The sequence below is a fragment of the Nansenia antarctica genome, assembly GCF_963989245.1.
Source record: "Nansenia antarctica genome assembly, chromosome: 4".
NCBI classification, from domain to species: Eukaryota; Metazoa; Chordata; class Actinopteri; order Argentiniformes; family Microstomatidae; genus Nansenia; species Nansenia antarctica.
In genome coordinates, this window is record NC_137689.1 from 52,431,187 (window position 1) to 52,453,686 (window position 22,500).

General features: G+C 44.5%; 1 protein-coding gene across 1 annotated transcript in view; it reads left to right on the forward strand.

Moving 5' to 3' along the window:
* rgs3a (regulator of G protein signaling 3a) overlaps positions 1-22,500 on the forward strand; it is a gene marked incomplete at its 5' end in the record, with an annotated part of 134,096 nt that overhangs the window by 31,468 nt on the left and 80,128 nt on the right. The window contains one exon of the mRNA XM_080530162.1: positions 21,676-21,810. Within this exon, the coding sequence (XP_080386288.1) occupies positions 21,676-21,810 (135 nt within the window). The remainder of the gene's footprint in view (positions 1-21,675; positions 21,811-22,500) is intronic.

The following is a 22,500-nucleotide window of genomic DNA, read 5'->3' on the forward strand; positions in this document are numbered from 1 at the left end:
TATCTTTACTGTACATATCATATTGATATTCATGCTCATATATTGACTTTTTGTATTAATATTCATTGCACGTACTTATACCCACTGTAATACCGTATACTGTCCCACCATGCACTGTCCATACATTCATGGCTTTTGCACTATGCACTATTTGCACATCTGATTAGATTCTTAGTACTTGTACTCTGTCAATGACAATCAAGTTGAATCTAATCTAAACACACACACACACACACACACACACACACACACACACTGTACTCCCCCTTCTGCATCCATGATGCCATCCACACTCATATGTTCCGACTTGCACATAACGCCACATACACACACCCTTCGGCATACTCACACACACACACACACACACACACACGTACACACACACACACACACACACACACACACACACACACACACACACTGACTGACACACAGTTTCCTCTGAGTCACAGAGTATGCCACACACACACACTCCCACGCCCTGTGCACTGCTGATGAGAGGGCCGTGTTACACCCCGAGCAGTAGCAGATCATCCGAGGCTCTCGTCCGATGTAGAGAGAAGGTAAGGCTTCATCCAGCTAGGTCTCTATGGCTGTGGGCTGTGTTAGGGGGACTGCTCTCTTACATGCTGTTGATAGGCATTACGCTGGGTACGGTGGCGACCCGTTATGTAACAGGGTGAAGCTGGTGGAGGTGAAAATCGGAGGACGGGCCTCCCGTCATGCATGGACGGGAATGAGGAATGAGGGGCCATGTCCTCCGATGTATGCCTCCGAGAGCATCCCCTGTTATGTAACGTTTGACTTCTCCTTGTTCAGGATGCATCGCATTGATTCTTGAGGAGATCGGCCTCGTTTGTGATCAAAGGGTTTCCTTGCAGCTCTTGTTTTTCTCTGCTAACGAGGTGGTGGTATTAGATTGGCTTGACTGAGTACTTTGATTCTGCTGGAGAGAGAAGGGGGGAAGTCTACCATAATCTGTTGCCTCTGACACAGTTGGACATTAGAGACCTCTAGCAGTTCTCTTTTTTCGAGGGGTCATTCCGTCTCCTCCCATCTCCTCTCCCCTTATCCCATCTCCTCTCCTCTCTTTTCCTCTCCTCTCCACTCCCCTTCTCCCATCTTCTTTCCTCTACTCTCCTCCCCTTTATTCTACTCTCCTCTCCTGTCACCTTCTCCTCTCTCCCCCCTCTCCTCTCCCCTTTTCTCCTCCCTGCTTTTCTCCTCTCCCTTCTTCTCCCCTCTCATTTCTTCTCCTCTCCTCACCCCTCTCTCCTCCCCTATTCTCACCTCTCCTCTCGCCATCTCTTCTCTCCCCCTTTCTCCTCTCCACTTTTCTTCTCTCCCCCCTCTCCCCTCCTCTCCTCCCCTCTCCTCTCCTCTCCTCTCCTCTCCTCTCCTCTCCTCTCCTCTCCTCTCCTCTCCTCTCCTCTCCTCTACTCTCCTCTCCTCTCACCTACCCGCCTCTGCTCATCTCCTCTCCAGCGACACAGGGAGGTTGAGTCTAAGACCACTCTCCTCTACTAGTCCAGGTCCCCTCAGACCACCCCCTGCCCTTTACCAGTCTATACCATTTGGGAGTGGGTTCATCCTAATTTAGCAGCCTCTTAAAAAGGAATACATCTAACCCAGATTCAAACTGAGAGAGTGGAAACTGTGTGTGGGGGTATGTGTGTGTATTCGGAAAGCTCTGCTTGCGTGTGTGTGTGCGTGTGTGTGTGTGTGTGTGTTAGAGAGAGCAAGAGAGAGGAAGCAAGAGAGCGTTAACGAAATAGGGAGAGAAAGACAGATTAGAGGAAAAAAAAGCTCTTGTGATGAAATCGCAGTAATCCGCAGGTATTTTCTTACTCGTCCTTCACGTCGCGGGGTTCTTTTCGGGTCACCATGGGCAACCTCGCCGACCGGGCCGGGCGTAAGAAGAAGAGGTTTATCCGAGGAACAACAGACTCTCTCCATCAACACCTTCTGTCTGACGGCCCAGACGTGAGTGTCTCTGATCAATGGCTCTGACTGGGCTGCGTTCAAGACAACCTAGAGCGATAGATGGGTTTGACGTTTAGAAATAACATAGGCTTATGAGGGAACGGGTGCTCTGTTCTTTGGCAGCACTAGGTTAATGGTTTTATCTGGGCTGCGTTCAAGAGCGTTTAGAGGTAACGGAGGTGACGACCCTAGAGACTTTGTAGCGCTACTGTATAAGGGTTTGTGTATGACGAGAAGAAACGGTCAGTGATTTCTAGCTCTCGTGTTATCAGTTATGTCTTGTCGACAGAGGAAAGTTGGTGTCTCACCGTTGCCTCCCAATCCTCAGGAGTAGGGATGGGAATTGATGACATGTTATTGGTAACGATTCCATTATCAGTTCTGCTTATCGGTTTGATTCTTTATCGATTCCTGCTCAATTTTCTGTGTGAATTTTTGTTTTTATAAAAGTGCCTTCATAAATACTAAAAGCTCTGGTAATCTGCTCTGGTTTCAGGGCCATAGAGTGCTCTAAAATCAGTTAAATTACGAATGGTCAGTTAAAAGTCTTTACAAACTAACTGTAAACAATGTGGACACCAACGATAACATTTCCATCATTTCGCTGGCGACCAACAATTTTATGTTATCATGTTAACATTAACATTAGCTAGTTTTCTAACTAACTTTAATGATGTTGACTGTAGATACTTGTTAACTAATGTTGTCATTTTCATCTTTTAAAATTCATTCAAATGAACATAATTCATCCCATGTATAAACATGATTATTACCTGTTTTGTTACACGTATGCGTGGTGAATAATATAACAATCAAGCCGCAACAATAACATCGCAACAACATTTTTACTTTGGAATGTTCAGACGCTCTGACAAATTGTCTTTTCAGTCGATGTACATACTTTCTGCAACGTAATATTTCCTTACGTAGCCTAACCATAATTCATGAAAAATATTATTAAATATTGTGATCCCATCACGTTTACAGTGTCTGTTATTGTCGTTCAGAGAACACAGCTACACTTTGACCAGTGAGAACCTGACAGGGAACGCAATTCTTACTTTACATATAATGATAACAACAGGAACAAAATGTGTTCTCGAACATTAGGCAAGAATGATTTACCCTATGGGCAGACATAAGCAAATGTAATGCAATGTATGTAATTTGCTGTGGTAGTTATAACGTCCAACACACTTTGACTAACTTTGTAATCATTATTTGATAAGCTGATAGCTTGCTATAATGGTCAGCTTGTGCAAGCCTTACATCTGTGGTTTAAGGAATGTAAATATAGTGCTCCCCGAGCAGTGCTCTGAATTTCTTAACGGGGATCCCTAGAGCACTCTGAATTTCTGAACGAGCGTATTTACAAGTAGCAATGTTGTCATTTTTCTTTGTGACATGAAGCCACGCTTTGGACCGCTTCTTCCTAGACTCCGCCATGATGACTTCTTGTTGCAACTCTCAGAGTTTGACGTCATCATGACGCACAAGTTCGAACTGTCTTATCGATAAGAGAATCGATAACCTTGGAGGCATTCGATTCTGATGCATCAAAACCATGTATTACCATTTGTTACCAGTTCTCAACTGGACCCGGTTCTCGATTCCCCAGAAGTGAATAACGACCAATTACCCAAATCAGCAGTAATGATGACTCATATTTCTCCACTTACCTAAACATGGTCCTTATCAATGATCTGTCATTGGATTTAGCCTCTCAGTTCTGTTCCGATTTGATCAATTGATTCTACACTGGCTCCGGTAATTGCAAAGCATAAATCACGTCAAGGTTATTGAGTCAGCTGTCTTGTCCGACAAGTGTATTTTTAACACCATGGAACATGTGATGAATGACGAAAGAGAGGGATGAGATAGAGAGATAGAGAGAGAAACAGTAGCAGAGTTCTCAGTGTGAGACATGTGACTAAGCTAGTATAACAGTGAGGGAGTATTTACTTTGATCTTACAGAAGGACACGACAGTAGCTGTGCACACAAATACTCCTTTTTACTGGCTATTTGCAGAGAAGAAGGTCATGATTATTCAAGGTGTGTGTGTGTGTGTGTGTGTGTGTGTGTGTCTGTGTGTGTCTGTGTGTGTCTGTGTGGATGTGCTTAGGTCATACTTTTGCCCTGACACGAAATCCAGTTCCATGAAATGACCTATAGAGCCAATGGCCATTTCATAAAGGACTCTACCAGTAGCTGTACTAAAGAAAGTACACCCCATTGATGTACAAAAAGGTACACCAAATTACTATAACTACATTATAGTAGCTTTAAGTGCAAGGATGTGTCCATCAGTGTGTGTGTGTGTGTGTGTGTGTGTGTGTGTGTGTGTGTGTGTGTGTGTGTGTGTGTGCGCGCGCGCGCGTGCGGGCGTGTGTGTATGTGTCTTTAGACCCCCCAAAAAAGGCATGCACACACACACACACACACACACACACACTCCTCAAATGATCAGATTAAATAAAGCCTATCCCCTGCAGACAAGGGGATTGTGTCTTGAGTGATAGGCACCCTGGGACCTTTGTCAGCCAAACGACCTGTTTTATGGAGGCCATCCATAACTGGTCCATGCCAGGTCCCTCCTCTCCTCCTACCTCGACCTGATTGAACTGAGATGTGCTTTACTACCACCTCTCTGTCCCTGGGCAGGGCCGGAGCTGATATACTGGTCAGGTTTATCACACGTTTAATATGCTGGGAGAGACAGACTGGCCTGGCCTGACAGGGTCCATACATCTACATGTAATCACTTAGCGGCTTTACTTTAATGGCCGAGGATGATTGAATTGAGATCTATGGTCTCCGAGAGCTTTCTCCCAGCTTCCTCTTCATGGCTCAGCCAAACTCCAAGCAAGCCCTCCTGGGAAGCTGTGATGGAAATATTTCATTGATTAATCTGTTGATGGAAGTGGTCTAGTGGCCAAACTAATCTGTGGTTTATTTGCTAAGCTGTCTTATCTCCGTCGGCCATTTTGTCTCTGCGGAGCAATTGCAGGCTGATTTATTGCCTGGGTTGCAGAGAGAATAGGTTATTGGTAAATTACTTTGTAGTGATAAGATGCTAGACTGGATATCTGTAGTTTATTTTTTATAACATGACATTGATGATGTCATTACATTGATTTGATTATCACTTTTTAATACACTGAGTTTAATCATATCCCACCCTCACTGTTTTGTCTGCTTCTTGAGAGGTATTGAAAAACAATATGTATTGCTTGCTTTCAAAGAATAGTTGAGACAGAATTGAACTGCAAGGCAAATCAATGGTTACAGGGACAATGTATTGATCTTTTATAATTGCTTTTCAATGTTTTCAATGTCATTAAAGTAATTTCCTGCCTGCTGCCATTGGCATGGCTGCTGCTGATAATGATACACTGCTATTATGTTGAGGCTAGCCCCAGGCCTCTCTGTCCTCTATAAGTTCAACGTTCAAAAGCTTCATTATACATTTTCAGGTTAAACATTGTTATTCAGCTTCCATGGCTTTCAACACAACACAACACCACCACACATCCCACACAACATACAACAAAATGTACATTTTTAAAGAAGTAGCCAGCAGCTAACAGCTTCAGTTTGAGGGTCTCCTCCAGGACTACAACATAGGAGTGGATCAAACTGTGCCATTCCAGCGATCCTCTTCGTGCTCGCCATGAACACGCTGGTGAAGTCTGCTGAGGTTGAGTGCAGAGGACCCCTCACCAAGTCCGGTGTCCGACAACCGCCCGTCAGGGCCAAAGCCATTGTGTAGGCCTTTTAAAAACAGATTCCACGTGTCCAGAGAATGAGGGGTGTTGATCAATCTCGGTGGCCAGATACTACAAACTTAAAGGGCCCTATTATGCACTTCTTAACTTGCCGTCTTAAGTCTTAATTAAGACGCACCGCCAGGTTAAGACCTACCGCCACCCTTATTATGCGCTTCATACGCGCTACTGCTATTATGCAGGTGTCGCTAGGCGCCCACACATAAGACGTAAGACTCCCGTGCATATATTACTCATTGTGGGAGTGTTCATATGTTAATTAAGTGCGCTAGGCGCCCCTGCTATTATGCGATCTGACTTTGCGCCTAGCGCTAAGAAGTGGTTTGAAAAGTTCTTAACTTAAGACGTGGAGGCGTGGATGCGCCCACTACCGCACGCATAATAGCAAAGTGGCCTTGACCACGCCTCCACTTCTTAAGTTTAGATCTACCGCCTCGTCTTATTGCTTAAGACTTATGAAGTGTATAATAGGGCCCAAAGTCTGCCTCCCCTTCCTGTCCTGTGAGTGCAAGTGGCTTGGACAGTCGGTGGGGTAGGCTCCTGTCCTGTGAGTGCAAGTGGCTTGGACAGTCGGTGGGGTAGGCAATGTTGTTCTGATGCCTCCCAGAGACACACAGCTCTTCAGTCTTCTTGACATTCAGCCTGAGATCACTGGCATCGAAACAGTAAACAAGGATATTGAAATATAGCTGACGTGTAGCTGACATACCTGCAGTGGAGGCTGGTAGCTTGATACCATTCATCATTCCATTCCTTGCATTAGAATGAGCCCGTCCTCCGATTTCTAGCTCCACCGGCCTCCCCTGCATACAGTACCTGCTAAGAGAAGGTTTGTCTGACAGACGTGCCACTAATAGATAATCTATCGCAGGTTTATTAGAGGTTCCCAGCAACAGTCAGAAGAAGATCGGGAGCGCAGCCTTTGCCAACTATGCCCCAAAGCTTTGGAACACATTACCTTTAGAGATCAGGGAAGCCAGCTCACTAAATATTTTTAAAAGAAAGCTAAAAACGCACTTCTTCAATATAGCCTTCAACTAGCTTATCTGCACCTGCCCACTGCTCATTTGCCAGCTATTGCACTTAACATATTTTACTGTCCTGGATACTAGATTTCAGGGGTAACCAGGCCCGCCGAGATCCAAGTTAGGCTTAAGGAAGGGACAGTAGGTCCTGGATACTAGATTTCAGGGGTAATCAGGCCCGCCGAGATCCAAGTTAGGCTTAAGGAAGGGACAGTAGGTCCTGGATACTAGATTTCAGGGGTAACCAGACCCGCCGAGATCCAAGTTAGGCTTAAGGAAGGGACAGTAGGTCCTGGATACTAGATTTCAGGGGTAACCAGGCCCGCCGAGATCCAAGTTGGGCTTAAGGAAGGGACAGTAGGTCCTGGATACTAGATTTCAGGGGTAACCAGGCCCGCCGAGATCCAAGTTAGGCTTAAGGAAGGGACAGTAGGTCCTGGATACTAGATTTCAGGGGTAACCAGGCCCGCCGAGATCCAAGTTAGGCTTAAGGAAGGGACAGTAGGTCCTGGATACTAGATTTCAGGGGTAACCAGGCCCGCTGAGATCCAAGTTAGGCTTAAGGAAGGGACAGTAGGTCCTGGATACTAGATTTCAGGGGTAACCAGGCCCGCCGAGATCCAAGTTAGGCTTAAGGAAGGGACAGTAGGTCCTGGATATTAAGGGGTAACCAGGCCCCGGTTGAAATACCCTGCAACCAAGTGAGAGGGCAGTACATTGCGGGTGGGGTAGCGTGTACCACAGGTGCAGGTCCCATACTAGCGTGACTACACTCACTGAGGGGGCTAAAATAATATATAGTCACATAGTGTGTAAGAAATGTAAATCTTTACCTTTTCTTTTGACTGTTTTCCCCTGCTTTTATATTCATTCTGTGCTTGTATATGTTTTTATATTCACTTTATGTTCTTATTCCTGTTGTAAAGCACTTTGAGCTGCATTTCTTGTATGAAAGGTGCTATGTAAATAAAGCTTTACTTACTTACTTACTAAAGGAGTTCATATTTCAAACTGTCACTCTTAGTCATTATTTTGAACACGTGTACACTCAATATAGAATCTGAATAAAGTCTAGTGCTGTTGTAGTGAGTATGGGCGATGCTGCCCAGCTTTCCCTTATGAATTGAAAATTACATCATATTGTAGTTCATCTGCGTTTGAAGCACATGATCATTGTGAAGCATTTGATTTTGATGAGAAATCAACCACGACCAAAGAGGTCTCTTCGCTCAAGGCCAGTCATCTTCTTATCATTCTCCCCAGTGTCTCAGCCACACCTTAGGCCCCAAACCCTGGGGCTCCAGTATTGTCCCTCCCTGTTGCCAAAAAGCCCTGTCTGGGCAGACCTCAGAGGAACCCTGGGCTGAGACCCAGACCAAACATCCTCCCCATAGAAACAACAAACAGAGATGAAAGAGAAAACATTGATGAGAGCAAATCAATGTAGAGTCTCAACATTATGTTCTGTTTTTTAGAAAACAGCCACACAACTGTTCTGTTCTGTCTGGTGTAGTTTGTTGTCCTGTGTCCTGTTGCATGCCAATACAGTACATTCCTTTTAGAAGACCCGATGCTGCCCTCTGTCAAGGACGGTTTCAAACCCCTCCAGGACCAGTTTGACCTTGTTTCTAAAAGAGTGGCTACCTTAGAGACCAACTGCTGTTGACATGTGGTAGATGAAGAGACAAGATCGAGACCAAGGTCATCTATATCTAGCCTTCTCATCCGAAGTACAGTATTCTAAATGAACCATGGTGTGTGTGTGTGTGTGTGTGTGTGTGTGTGTGTGTGTGTGTGTGTGTGTGTGTGTGCGTGCGTGTGTGTGGTGTGTGTGGTGTGTGTGTGTGTGTGTGTGTGTGTGTGTGTGTGTGTGTGTGTGTGTGTGTGGTGTGTGGTGTGTGTGTGTGTGCGCGCGTGCGTGCGTGTGTGCACGTGCGTGCGTGCGTGGGTGCAAGTGTATGTGTGTGTGTATATGTAGGTCCCGGTTCAAAGGTGTTCAAAGCAGATACACACACACTTACTCACAAGCCCTACAGTGCAACACGAATATACTAATTCCAATGCTATTACACCAGCACATATGTCTGGCTAAACAATATCTATTGCCATAGTCTACATTGCACTGTGGCATTTTTCATCCAATTCATAGACCTCAGGGTACCTTTAATGGTGAACCCAAAGAATGGTGGCCAGTTTGTCTATTTAAAGAACCAGTAGTAGTAGTGTGTTAGTTGTGTAGTTGTGTGGCCTGACAGGGTTAATCCAGCACCTGCAGTGTCTAATGTGGTTAGATACCAGGGCCATGGGAAAATCTACTCAACTGCCAGGCATCTCTTTCATCATCGTAACCTCTGACTCCTTCTCTCACTCTGTATCTTTGACTTTACTGGAGATTAATCTTTAAGCTATATGAAGAAGGGAGGGAGGAAGATGGCAGGAGAGAGAGAGAGAAGGGAAGAGAAATAGGATTAAACAGAAAGGAAGAATCTTTATGTTACCTTCTAATCTCTTTCCCTTAATTTACCCCATGACTGGCCCGGTGAGTGAGGTCAAGTGGCATGACACCTAGTCAACTAGCTCCCTACGCATCATTAGCTTGTGTTTACCTGTCACTCTGTGGCATTAGCGTATTAAACCTAAAAGCTAACCTTTTAAGCGTAAGCCTCTTTTAGCCTAAGCTTGTTTTGTGGTAGATTGTGCAACGGTAGCTTGCGTAGTGTAAATGTATCTGTGGCTTAGCATCAGGACGTGTAGCGAAAGCGTATTCAACGATACCGTATGTATGTTTAGCTGTAGGTACAGCGGCTAGCTCAGCACTACTTTGTGTGGTATAGGAAGGTGTGACCGGTTATGCTAGCATGTTTAGCCATTGCTAGCTCAGCCCTTCTTTGACTGGTAGAGTACAGTAAGTGTGAAAGGTTGTGATAGCATGTTCAACCCCACTGGGTGATGAGGTGTGACAATGTCCCATGCCTCAGTCACACTGGGAGCCGCTGTTCTAACCGTTGCTACGCTTGGCCGCTAGCACACACAGGGACTGGGGCATGGAAAAGGCCGCCGGAGATCTGAGGAGACTGATTCCTGATGACACTTACCACTGGACACTCAGCGACTGTGTGACTGTGAGTGTGTCTCCAACCGACCTTCTTTTTGTGCTTTGTAAAAATGCTGTTAGGTAAAACCAGTGGTGTTAGATTGGTTTATGAGCAGGAGATTTTGTTTGGGGTTTTATAATGCTAGGTGTACTACATGTTTTTTTCCGGATATGGAACATATCGTAGTGAACAAGAACATTGAGTTGATTTATTTTATTTTTGTGGTAGAAATCTGTAAATTCAATGACTCAACTCGTTACCCAAGTTTCAATAGTTTATTAGCAAACAGAGCTTTCTATAGAAAGGATCGTCAACATAGAGAATGTAAAGTCTCTCATGAAGAAAGACCCAGAAGCATAGCAGCATAATCCTATTTATACAAGAGGAGGAGAGCGGTTTCACTGAGACATGCAACCGTTTTGCATATCTCCTCTCGACCACCTGCAGGGGTAGTCTGCCACAGAAAAGAGGAAGTATCTACTGAATAACAAGATCATGAAAGGTTACAGAAAGTTCAAGTCAAGTATAAGAAGTTTCTAATACAGAGAATCAATATACAAATCAATTGTGTTGGTATTTTTCCATGGCATTTTTTGAATAAGCATGGGATGGCAAGGAATTATGGTAAATGGATTGCACTTATATAGCGCCTTTATCCAAAGCACTTTACAATGGCCTCTCGTTCACCCAGTCACTCACACATTCACACACCAATGGTCGGAAAGCAATTTGGGGTTCAGTGTCAAACCGCCGACCTTGCGGTCATTAGACGCCGCCTCTACCCTCCTGAGCTACAACCGCCCAGTTATGGGATGGCACTTCCACTTCCACAACTTGTGGAGTGATTCATGCCAATCCCACTTCTGTTTGTCATGTCTTTGCACTTGCCGCGATTGTTGGTGTCTGCTTACAGTAAATCCGAGAGAACAGCACTCAACACACATTAGCCTGCCCTCGCCTGCTCTCTAATGACCCAAGTTGGCACCGTCGCTGGCGTGCTCCACTATTATGCCCTCTTTAGTACTACGCTTGGCAGGCAGATAGAGGTGTTATCCTCTTTTTTTTTATTCTAGGTTTTTTGGGGCTGTCTCGTGTAGAAATAATGCCAGCTTGCATTGATTAATATTGACGCTGAGTGTGGTACCCTGTGGAGGCTGACGGAGGGTGAAACCAAAGGAGGATGGGCTCAGTGAAATGCAGGGAACCTAAGCCAAAGAATTCTACTCTTGTTTACATGGGATGTAATAAAAAACGTCTGATTCTGGAATGGAAATGTAACACGCATGTTTGGTACCATTCTTAATTCCATTCTCTGCTTTACAAGGAGCTCGTCCTCCAATTGTTTTAACCCTCCACCAGCCTCCATTGGTTGTAGCGGTGTGTGTAAAGGCATCCCTTTCTTTTCCCCTCCATTATCTCATCTATATCTTCATCTCTCCGTCTCTTTATCTTTTTCCGGCTGCCTAAAAGCAATGACCAGACCGCCATCATCAGTGATGTGAGACTATTGGAGACTATTGGAGACTATTGGAGACTATTGGAGACTATTAGAGACTATTGGAGACAACATGAGACTATAGGAGACCATTAGAGACTATTAGAGACTATTGGAGACTATTGGAGACTATTAGAGACTACTATTTTAGAGACTGTGAATGGGTGAACGAGAGACTATTGGAGACTATTAGAGACTATTGACTATTGGAGACTATTAGACACTTTTGGAGACCATTGGAGACTATTAGACTATTTTAGAGACTATTAGAGACTTTTAGACACTACTATTTTAGAGACTGTGAATGGGTGAACGAGAGACTATTAGAGACTATTAGAGACTATTTTAGAGACTATTGGAGACTATTGGGGACCACTAGAGACTATTGGAGACTAATAGAGACTATTCTAGAGACCATTGGAGACTACTGGAGACTATTAGAGACTATTTTAGAAACTATTGGAGACTATTAGACTATTTGAGACTATTGGAGACTATTGGAGAATATCAGTCTCTAATATCAGTCTCTAGTAGTCTCTAATATCAGTCTCTAGTAGTCTCTAATAGTCTCTAATAGTCTCTAATAGTCTCCTATAGTCTCCTATAGTCTCTAATAGTCTGATACAAGTGTAGTGGGCCTACGGTAGTATGACTTTTGAAGGTGCTAGCGTGCTTGCTAGGCCTACTCCGTAGTACACACCGCGGTGAGCAGTGTTGACAGCGGTGGAGCCAGATGGCTCAGAAGGGAGGGATCCGACCAGGGACCGGTTTAATCAATCTGATTACAGGGAGATGCTGCTGTATTTTTAGCTTCTCCAAGACGGGCTAACAGACATTGATTGAATTCTGCCTTGTTAGACTCTAGTGTTATCACTTTGTGGTGGGAGGAGTGCTGTTCAGGAGCAGATGGCAGAAGTGTACGTCGAGGTGCACACCAGCTAGCTGTGGAGGAACCAAAGGCTACTTTTCCCCCGACCGACTTCCCCCAGACCTAGACTAAGCACCGGCTTGTTTCCAGTTGTTCTTGTTTTTTTTCATCATTAAATTAAAGAAAGAATTCAAATTTGAACTTGTTCTGGTACTGTACGGTATGTTACCCATACTTTGTTTATCACTGTCTCTTCCATCTTCCATGGTATGGTAACGGTGTGACCAGTTGACCAGTAGCAGCTCTCTCCCAGGCTACGGGGTCTACAGGGGTCAGACCCAGGGGCAATAAATCAGATTTGTTCTGTCTGCTTCGGGAAGAGCAGCAACAACATGACCTTAACATGGCCGTCCCAGCGGACAAGCTTCCCTGGAATCTGGTTGATTATGATACATCTGTCATCCTCCAGGGATTGTAGGAGGATGGGATTCTGTATGAAGGAAGAAACCCGCACTCACGAGAAATACTTTCTTCAATGATTTAATGCATTACAGCAGAGGTCAAGAACAGACACGTTTCTGTGGCGGGCTTCTGCAGCCTTCTGGGGATAGCGCGGTACTAATGTTCCATCAGAAATATTACTTTCAAGGTCACTATCCACTGCATTGGATTAAGTTGCAGAAATGGTATCTATTTTTGCACTTTGTGCCATACAAATAAAGTTTTTGTTGACATGGCCTCAAATGACCAATAGTTTTATTCGTGGGTCCGATGTGTCTAGAGAGTTGAGGGGTGCCAACATTCTAGAAGCCTGGGCTAGCTCCCTGCTGATGATGCAATGACATTGTCCTTCACACACTGACTGCCATTGTGGCTATGCCCTCGTCTATACCCTCCTCCGCCTGCCAAGAATGCGGTCAGCCACCAACTGTCAACACTACACTCGTCTGGTGAGGTTTTCGTTGATGCTGACTTACGCATAACAACGTTGAGGTCACCGCCAGCGAATACCACTGACATTTGGAATGGTGTGTCGTTAAAAAAGCAGAGGATTTGTAATATAATATTATGAAAGATGTTTTAGACAAAGTGGCTATTAAAAAGTACTGGGGCCAATATAACTTAATGAATGATGCTCTTTGCAGACGTGGTCAGTTTAAAAGGATCTCTCTTAAGTCACTGGTAAAAGTGGAGTGTTCAGGACGCAGTACGACTCTTTCTCTCTCTCGCTCTCCGTCTGTCTGTCCCTTTTTCTCTTCACCACATTACGCTCATCCCTCTCTCCCTCCTCCCCTCCTCCCTTCCACCTTTGTATCTGCAGTAGAGGAAGTGTGTGAAATCAGAGAGTGTGTGTGTGTGTGTGTGTGTGTGTGTGTGTGTGTGTGTGCCCCCGTGTTCTACAGTGTTTACACATTCAAACTGAGTAAACAAACACACTTCCTCTCTGTCAGGACAGGAATGCGGCTACAGTCCTTCTACGGACCAGTGAGCCTGGTGGAGCTATGAATAATCATAATCTAGCTCCCTTTACACACGCACACGCACACACACACACACACACACACACACACACACACACATAGATGAGGATGCATCTTGTGTCCTTTCACACTTAACCAGCACTGAGGGTGCAGAGCAGGAGGTAACACCTCCCATGCAAAAATGCTCTTAGACTAGCTTGGGTGATGAAGGGGCAGGATAAACAAAAATGTCACAACAAGATGGCAGCTACTTTGCTGGAAATGAGGATAATATCTTCCACTACAGTATCTGAAATAAACACAATTTTCTATACGTGTTCTCTTACTAACCAGCTGCTTTATTATTGGAATATAAATGGCTTACAAAGTTTGCGTTCACGTGTGTGTGTGTGTGTGTGTGTGTGTGTGTGTGTGTGTGTGTGTGCGTGTGTGTGTGTTTGCTGAGCATGTGAGGAAGAGAATGATGAAACTTTTGATATTTTTTTGGATCACTAATAGATTATTAGATTTAGATTAGATTACATTTTGTCTCCTTCCTTCTTGCTGGTCTTTGCAGCCTAGAATATGACACACCCACTGACGACGTGACTGTTCTATGTTTTGGTTCCCGCTTGAGAACCACTATTTTCTGGTTCCCACTGCGAACCAACTTTTCAGGCTCCGAACCAATTTATTATCGGTCGGAACTGGCCGGACGGTTCCAGATTTGGTTCGCGAACGCAAACTGGAACGGTTACGTGGCGGTGTGAAAGCCCTAACAATGTCAGCAGCAGACCCTGTGTGTGTGTGCGTGCGTGTGTGCGTGCGTGTGTGCGTGCGGTAATGGTAATGGTATGGACCACAGTCCCCAGAGAACATCTAGGTTCCAGGGGATGGGGAGTTATGATTCCATGACTCATCCACTCTGAAGGCAGGTAGAGGAGGAGGGGCTTATTGTAATGCATGGAAAACCCATGAAGTCCATCTTAATACAGGCACTGACATGGTTCCATAACCTTAGCCCTTAAGACCAAAGTAAAGGCCGCCTGATAACTACTTAAGCGTTTGACTTGAGACCACTTGCTGACTTTTAACAGCGTGACCAGAGCTTGACCCGTAAAGACCACAGAGCACTCTGCACCTTTTAAGGCCCTGACTTAGGCCCACTAGTGTGGTTTGGGATCTGTGTGTGTGTACGTGTGTACGTGTGTGTGTGTGTGTGTATGTGTGTATGTGTGTACGTGTGTGTGTGTGTGTGTGTGTGTGTGTTTAGAGTATGTCGGTCTGGCTCCTGAGGTCCAGCCACGCCTGCTTCATTAATCCTAAGTGATGAATGCTGGGGAAAAACACTATCGATTCCCGCTTGCTCTCTGCGTTTCATCATCCTGTTTAGCGAGCACAAATAACCAGACAGTTTTACAAATGGACCTACCATACCTCCTACCTTCTGACGCTCTAACTTCGAGACAAATGTACTGTGTGTGTGTATGTGTGTGTGTGTGTGCGCACAATGTTATTGTCTCATTAATCTAGTCTCTTCCTTTTCTGTGTGTGTTATCCCCTCTCAGATTATGACATCAAACTATTTCCATAAGCCTATAGTATCTAATGCTGACAGAGGATCTTATCCTACTGTACAACCAGTACTGTACAACCATCTCATCTTCGCTTACTGCTTTACCATCTTTTGACGATGACAGAGCATCTTAACAAAGAGAAATAGGTCTAATCCATTTCCATACGTCCAAGTGACACTAAAGAACATCGGTCAAGGGCACCGTTCCGCTTAGCCGTATCGTGACAGAGGTTGTGGGGACGAGCGTCACGTTCACCAGCAGCCCTGGGGCGCACACTAAATTAAGCCTTTAGGACTCCAATTCGATTCTCTGAGGAATTCCACAAAACGGAAATAGCTCTAAAATAGAACCGACATCAAAACCAACCCAGACAGACACATTTGTTTGTTTACTTTCAAGACAGAAGCGAACACATCTGAGAGTGAATAATGTTTATAGAGTGAGTGATGAGACGATTTCTGATATTGGAGTAATACAACGTCACGTGGCTCAATGAAGTCAATTGTTCAAAGAAGAATTGGTATAATTTATGCAGATCGATCAGGCCTCATCATGTACAAAGCAATGGTCACAGCATATATATAATAATAATAATAACTTTATTTATATAGCACTTTACGTCAAAGTGCTTTACAAGTACAATAGGTAAAAAACAACACATTTTAAACAAAATAAAAACAGCTATTTCAAAAAAAAAATAAACACACAATTTCGCACCACAAATATAATAGGTAAAAACTAAAATTTTAAACAAATTTAAAAACAACTATTTCAATTTAAAAACACACATAAATTACAACAGCACACAAAAAAAACAGCCTATGACATGTAGACAACGCAAAACAGGTGGGTCTTTAGCTTATTTTTAAACACTTTTACTGATTCTGCCTGTCTGATATCCAGTGGAAGACGGTTCCAGAGAGTTGGTGCCCGGAAAGAGAACGCACGCTCACCGATTGTCTTTCTTCTAACCCTAGGAATAGTGAGCAGGGCAGAGCCTTGTGAGCGCAGAGCCCTTGAGGGCACATATGGAACGAGAAGGTCCTTTAAATAAGAAGGAGCAGTGCCATTTATAGCTTTGTATGTTAACAGGAGCAACTTGAAATCCGCTCTAACATGGACAGGGAGCCAATGAAGGGAGGCCAGCACTGGTGAGATATGGTCGTATTTCTTGGACCCAGTCAAAATGCGAGCTGCAGCATTTTGGACCATTACCATGGAAGCTCTTTTTTGGCAATCCCGACAAAAGGACATTACAATAATCTAATCTGGATGTCACAAAAGAATGGATCAGAACCTCAGCATCTTCGAAAGAAAGGATTGATCTAATCTTGGCAATTATTCTGAGGTGAAAGAATGCTATTTTTATCACCCCCTTTATGTGAGGGTCAAATGTGAGGCTCTGATCCAGAATGACACCGAGATTTTTAACCTTGTCCCTGCACTGGATGACACAATCATCCAAGGTCAAGACAAGACCATCACCTGGATGAATTAGTCTAGCTGGACCGAATGTTATCATTTCAGTCTTGTCTGAATTTAATAGCAGTTCGCTGATAACCAGCCCTTCACAGCAGCCAGACAGGTCTTTAACGTAACTAAGTGAGACATTTCCTGCTGTTATAGGCATATATAGTTGTAAATCATCAGCATAACAATGAAAAGCAAGACCAAAATAACGCAAGATCTGACCCAGTGGTGCTAAGTACAGTGAGAACAACAGAGGGCCCAGAACGGACCCCTGTGGGACTCCATACTTGACTGCCCGGGATGCAGACAATAGGTTATTGTGTAGAACACATTGGGATCTATTTAACAGGTATGACTCTAGCCACTGGAATACTTGGCCTGAGATGCCAAACAGGTTTCTGAGCCTATCTAGTAATATGTGATGATCTACTGTGTCAAAAGCAGCGCTCAGGTCCAACAATAAAAGAACAGATGTTGAGCCTGAGTCGACCGTCAATAGTAAGTCATTTACCACCTTAGTGAGTGCTGTTTCAGTAGAGTGGTTGGTGCGGAATGCCGACTGTAGTGGCTCAAACAGATTATTAGAAGACAGTTTTCAAAAACAGTTTTCAAAAACCTTAGATAAAAAAGCCAAATTCGAGACAGGTCTATAACTTGCCAGTGAGAGTGGATTTAGACCCGGTTTCTTTAATAGGGGTTTAACCACTGCAGATTTAAAACAGGCTGGGAAAACTAAATTTAAGAGAGATAGATTGAGGATAGCTAAGACATAGGCTCCTAGAGTTGACCAAAGATCCTTAACCCAGGCTGGTAGCGGATCCAGGGAGCAAGTTGTGGATCTAGAAGCCACGACCACCTTAGTCAGATCATCTATGAGATGGACTCAAACTCAGAGAAAACATTTCCTGAATAAGGGGGCAAAATGGCACCAAAAACTAATCCCCCCATGGATAGCTGTGGTATCCTGGCTCTAATAGCCTCTACTCTGTCATCAAAAAAGTCAGAAAAATCATATGCTGACACTTCAGTACAGCTCTTTTTCTGATGGCCTTGTGTCAACTGAGCAACAGTGTCAAAAAGAAGTCTGGGATTGTGCTTATTTGTAGCTATCAGATTCGAATAGTAGGCTGCCTTCGCCGCATCCATCCCAGACTGATAAGTGATCAGATTTTCGTGCCACAGTTGATAATGCACCTCCAGCCTAGAGCCACGCCACTGGCGCTCAACTTTTCTGCAGTTCTTTTTGAGAATTAGTAACTCATCATTTAGCCAGGGTGTAGAGCTCTTTTGAGAAGCTTTACGGATCTTTGCTGGTGCCACTAAATCGAGCAGGCCCTGGAGAGCGCCATTAAAGTTATCAGTAAGATTGTCAACTGAACAGGTCTGGCTAAAAACCTGGTTTACAGTATCAGGCAATCTCAGACATAGATCACTTAAAGCTCTGGGGCTAATATAGCGACACAAACGTGTTTCCTTAGTCCCTGGGTCTTTTAAATTCGGGAGTAAAGCATCAAACACAATCGCAAAGTGATCCAACATTGGCAGTTTACAGAATTCTATTTCTGTCACAGATATTCCGCAACCTAGTACTAAATCTAGTGTGTTCCCAAGCTGGTGTGTTGGTCCAGACACAAACTGTGTAAGATTAAAATAATCAATGATGTTTAAGAAGTCATTCACTAAAGGCTTGTCAGGACAGCAGCCATGAATGTTTATATCCCCCATAATCAAAATCGTCTCACAGTGAGGGATAAACCTGGATAGAAAGTCTGCAAACTCAGAGATAAAGTTCCCATTATATTTTGGTGGACGGTAGATCACAGCAAACAGGAAATCAGCTGGTTTGTTTATCGAAAAAAGCTGTAATTCAAAACTAGTAAAAGCAGCACCATTTAGTATCTGTTTGCATTTAAAGCCATCATTAAACAAAGAGGCCACGCCACGCGTTATAAAAGTCACGAAGGATGAAAGTATTTTTCGATAATGAGCGGACATTTAGGAGAGCCATGTGTACCTTCACCTTTTGACCAGCGGCAGCCGGCAGAACTGTAGACTCCGGTACACGCAGGTTGTCCAAACACGCTCCGCCTCCTCCTCCTCTCCTCCCGTTCCAGCTGGGTTGAAACAGCCGATCGGTCAGTAGATACGACGGGTAAACAGGCTGGATGCACCGTTGTCGACCGGCCAGATCCACGTCGGTGATGCAAACGCCAGCACTCCCGTGTGTTGTCGTCCACGTCCATGTCCACGCTCTCCTCTTTGCAATCGCTACATCATGTAGTCCGGCGCGTATACCGCGAATGCGCTTCCGTCTCCTGCGAGTCCTTTTTTGGGGCAGGTAGAACGGCTCGCAGCGACGCAGCTCCTCAGGAATCGTAGCCAGGTGAGGTGGTAGGCATGGCACCGATTCTCCATTTCCAGCATGATAAAAACTTCTCAAAAGAGTCGAGTATGTCCAAAAGCACCTGGCGCTCATAAGCCAACGATGAATTGAGAATCAAGGACCCCAATTGAAATAAGCCAGTGGCTTTCTTGGGTTTTTATCCTATTAGTTGACCTTGTATGTAATATGTACTTTCATGTACCTACTTCTGCAAATCTTCTAATAAAGTTTTCAATCAATCAATCAAACAGTGAATTTGTGTTTGTAACAAACAAAGACACCAGTAGACAAACAATAAACGTGCAAACACAGAGAGAGGGACAGCATGCCCTGACAGTCGGCGCCATATTTCGCTTATTAACTTAAGATTATACAATAGTTATTAGGCACACAAAAAAAAAACTGCATGCTATCAGTGAGTGAGGAGAAAGCTCTGATGCGTGCGGACATAGGGTGTCTCTTTCATACGGCACTCTCACTCTCTCTCTCTCTCTCTCTCTCTCTCTCTCTCTCTCTCTCTCTCTCTCTCTCTCTCTCTCTCTCTCTCTCTCTCTCTCTCTCTCTCTCTCTCTCTCTCTCTCTCTCTCTCTCTTCAGTGAACAAAGTGAAGGGTTAAACTCACTTGTCTGTGGGACTCGACTTCTCTCTCAATATGTCGATGAAAGCTGTTCTCTCTTTTCACAGAGATTCTTACCAGACACTTGGTTTGTTAACATTCTGTGCTTGAGGGGGACAGGTTGTGAGGCGGACAGGAGGATGACTCAACAGTTCACAATGTTCAAGTTCGCACTGACCACCTACAAGGCCACTGGAGTATTGTGTTGTGCTGTTGCTGCAGTGGCTGGAGCACCTCATCTGTCTGTGTCTTTTTGCAGATCTACTGTTTTTACCATTTATGAGCAAATACATTTCTGGTGGTGTGGACGACCGGTCATGGAACCTATTACAATTAGTAATAAGTCATTGTTATTCTGCTATTGGCCACCAGCTGCAATTAGTCCAAAATGCAGCAGCAAGAGTTTTAACCAAAACAAGCAGAAGAGCTCATATAACTCCTATTAGAGACTCTACACTGGCTTCAGAATAGATATCAAGATAACACACACACACACACACACACACACACACACACACACACACACACAGCTGTTTGAGGACATAAAGGTCAGCTTTAAGACTTTTCCTCATGCTCATCATCATGTTCAGCCAGTGCACCGCACCGCTGCAGTAAAAATAGCTTCAGCCCCGCAGCGGTTATTAAATATTTTGGGGGAAATCACATCAACTGCAAATAAAGCGTGAAGTTCTCTCTCTCTCTTCTCTTTTGAACGCAATACTCATTAGTCTCACCCTCTGATGTTTTCAGAGGGCCCTTCTCTGGACCGACATCGCCAGTCGATAGCCCTGTCGATTTCAACTTAACTACAGGATACTCAATTCCCCCCTGCAGAACATTTATATACGGCATTCATTGATTTTGTGTGGGTGCCGTCTGACTTTTAGTCTTGTCATCGGTTCGCGCAAGAGATCTAGGGTTCCTTGGAACCACAGGATCTGATTACCCGGTGAGAGTGACTTTTCGCATAGAGAGGAGATCACAGTGCCGCACGGCTTAGACGTCGACTTACGATGTTCCGCTGTCTCCCCTCAGGCCTGTTTCAGAACAAGTAGCACATTGACTGTTTGCACCAGCTTTCAAATGAAAACAAATGTATACTATTTTCTGACGAATGACCTGACCTTTAAGGGCGTGTGTACTGTCAACAAAGAGTGTTTCTGTACTGTAGCCGTGTTTAGGATCCAAACATCCAGTAACGCCCACAGACGAACAGCAGTGTATCACACTTTTAGAGGTTGTTCACTTCTGAAGCACCAGAAGTCAAGAGAGCTCAGTTGGTAGCGTAGCACGATGTGACACTTCTGGCTCGCCAAGCTCTTTTGTTAGTGCTGATCCTCTTTGAAAGCATTCTCACCAGCTGCTCAGCTCTCGTCTGGTCGGAAGAAGACGGTCAGTCTCTGTGACTGAATGGATATGACACACACACACACACACACACACACACTTACTAAAGGAGATATTTTCTGCCTGCTCCAATAAGACTGTACAACTCCTCCTCCGGCTGGCTCGATCGGCGTGATCAGAGTCGGGCTGGGGATGTTAAACCACACTGGTCTGATGTTACGGCATATGATGTTTCAGCTGTTTATTTATGGCTATTTTTATTTTTTTATTGATTCTATTATTCACTTTATTTTGTTGTTGTTTGTGGTGTGAGCTGCTGTAACACTTTAATTTCCCCTCTGGGATCAATAAAGTACCTTTATCACACACGAACACACACACACACACACACACACACACACACACACACACACAATAAACTATGGGGTGAAAGGCAACAACTAACCACACCTCTAATTTCCTTCCACCTCTATCTCTCTCTCTCTCTCTGTCCCCCCTCCCTCTCTCTCTCTCTGTCCCCCCTCCCTCTCTCTCTCTCTCTCTCTCTCTCTCTGCCTGTGTGTGTGTAGAAGTGTGACTGCCTACTCAGTCTGGAAGCCTATTCGGGAGATCAGAAGCGACGTGTGTGTCAGTGCCTGAAAGACAACATCGACAAGCAGCTCCAGCTTCAGAGGAGAGAGCCCTTCGCCCCTCCCATCGACCAGGTAGGTCACACACACACACACATCATATCTTTGTTTACATGCAAAAGCACATGGTTGTTCTGTACTAAACAACTGTCGCGCCATGTTTACAATTATGCGTCTATGCTTTTCAAATACAGTTTCATTTTTGTCCGATCGACTTGTGTGTGTCAAATGCTCCGTAAATCAAATTGAGAACTGTAGTTAACATTTAATAAAGTGCTACCCAGTTCTTAGTGAGGCCTTTAGACAGCCATCCCATAACTAAAGAGTGTGGTTGTCATGGTGCTCTAGAAGAGGGGGTTACTATGGTTTCTATGGTTTCTCCTAAAGAGCTTCTCCCGCAGAATCCACAGTTTTATTAGACAAGTGAGGTGTCAGACTACAACACATTTCTGACACATATTCTAGACACTGCAAAATTAAAAGGAATGAGAGAAGACATCAGAGTAGGCCACATGTCCATCATTGTGGTTGAAAGGTCTTCATCAATGAATTGATTCATGTCTCCACTCAGAATCAGAGGCTTTGACAGGGCAGTTACCCTCAGCTCTAGGTTGTCTATCTCTGCTTCTGTTGCTGACCAGCTCCAGTGTGCTCCGGTGTACACCTGCTACCCATTAGGCCTTTATTCTGCCGGCACATGAAAGAGAGGGATGTACGCATGCTTTTATCCCATGATTCTCCATTCTCTCCATCCACCAGCAAGGC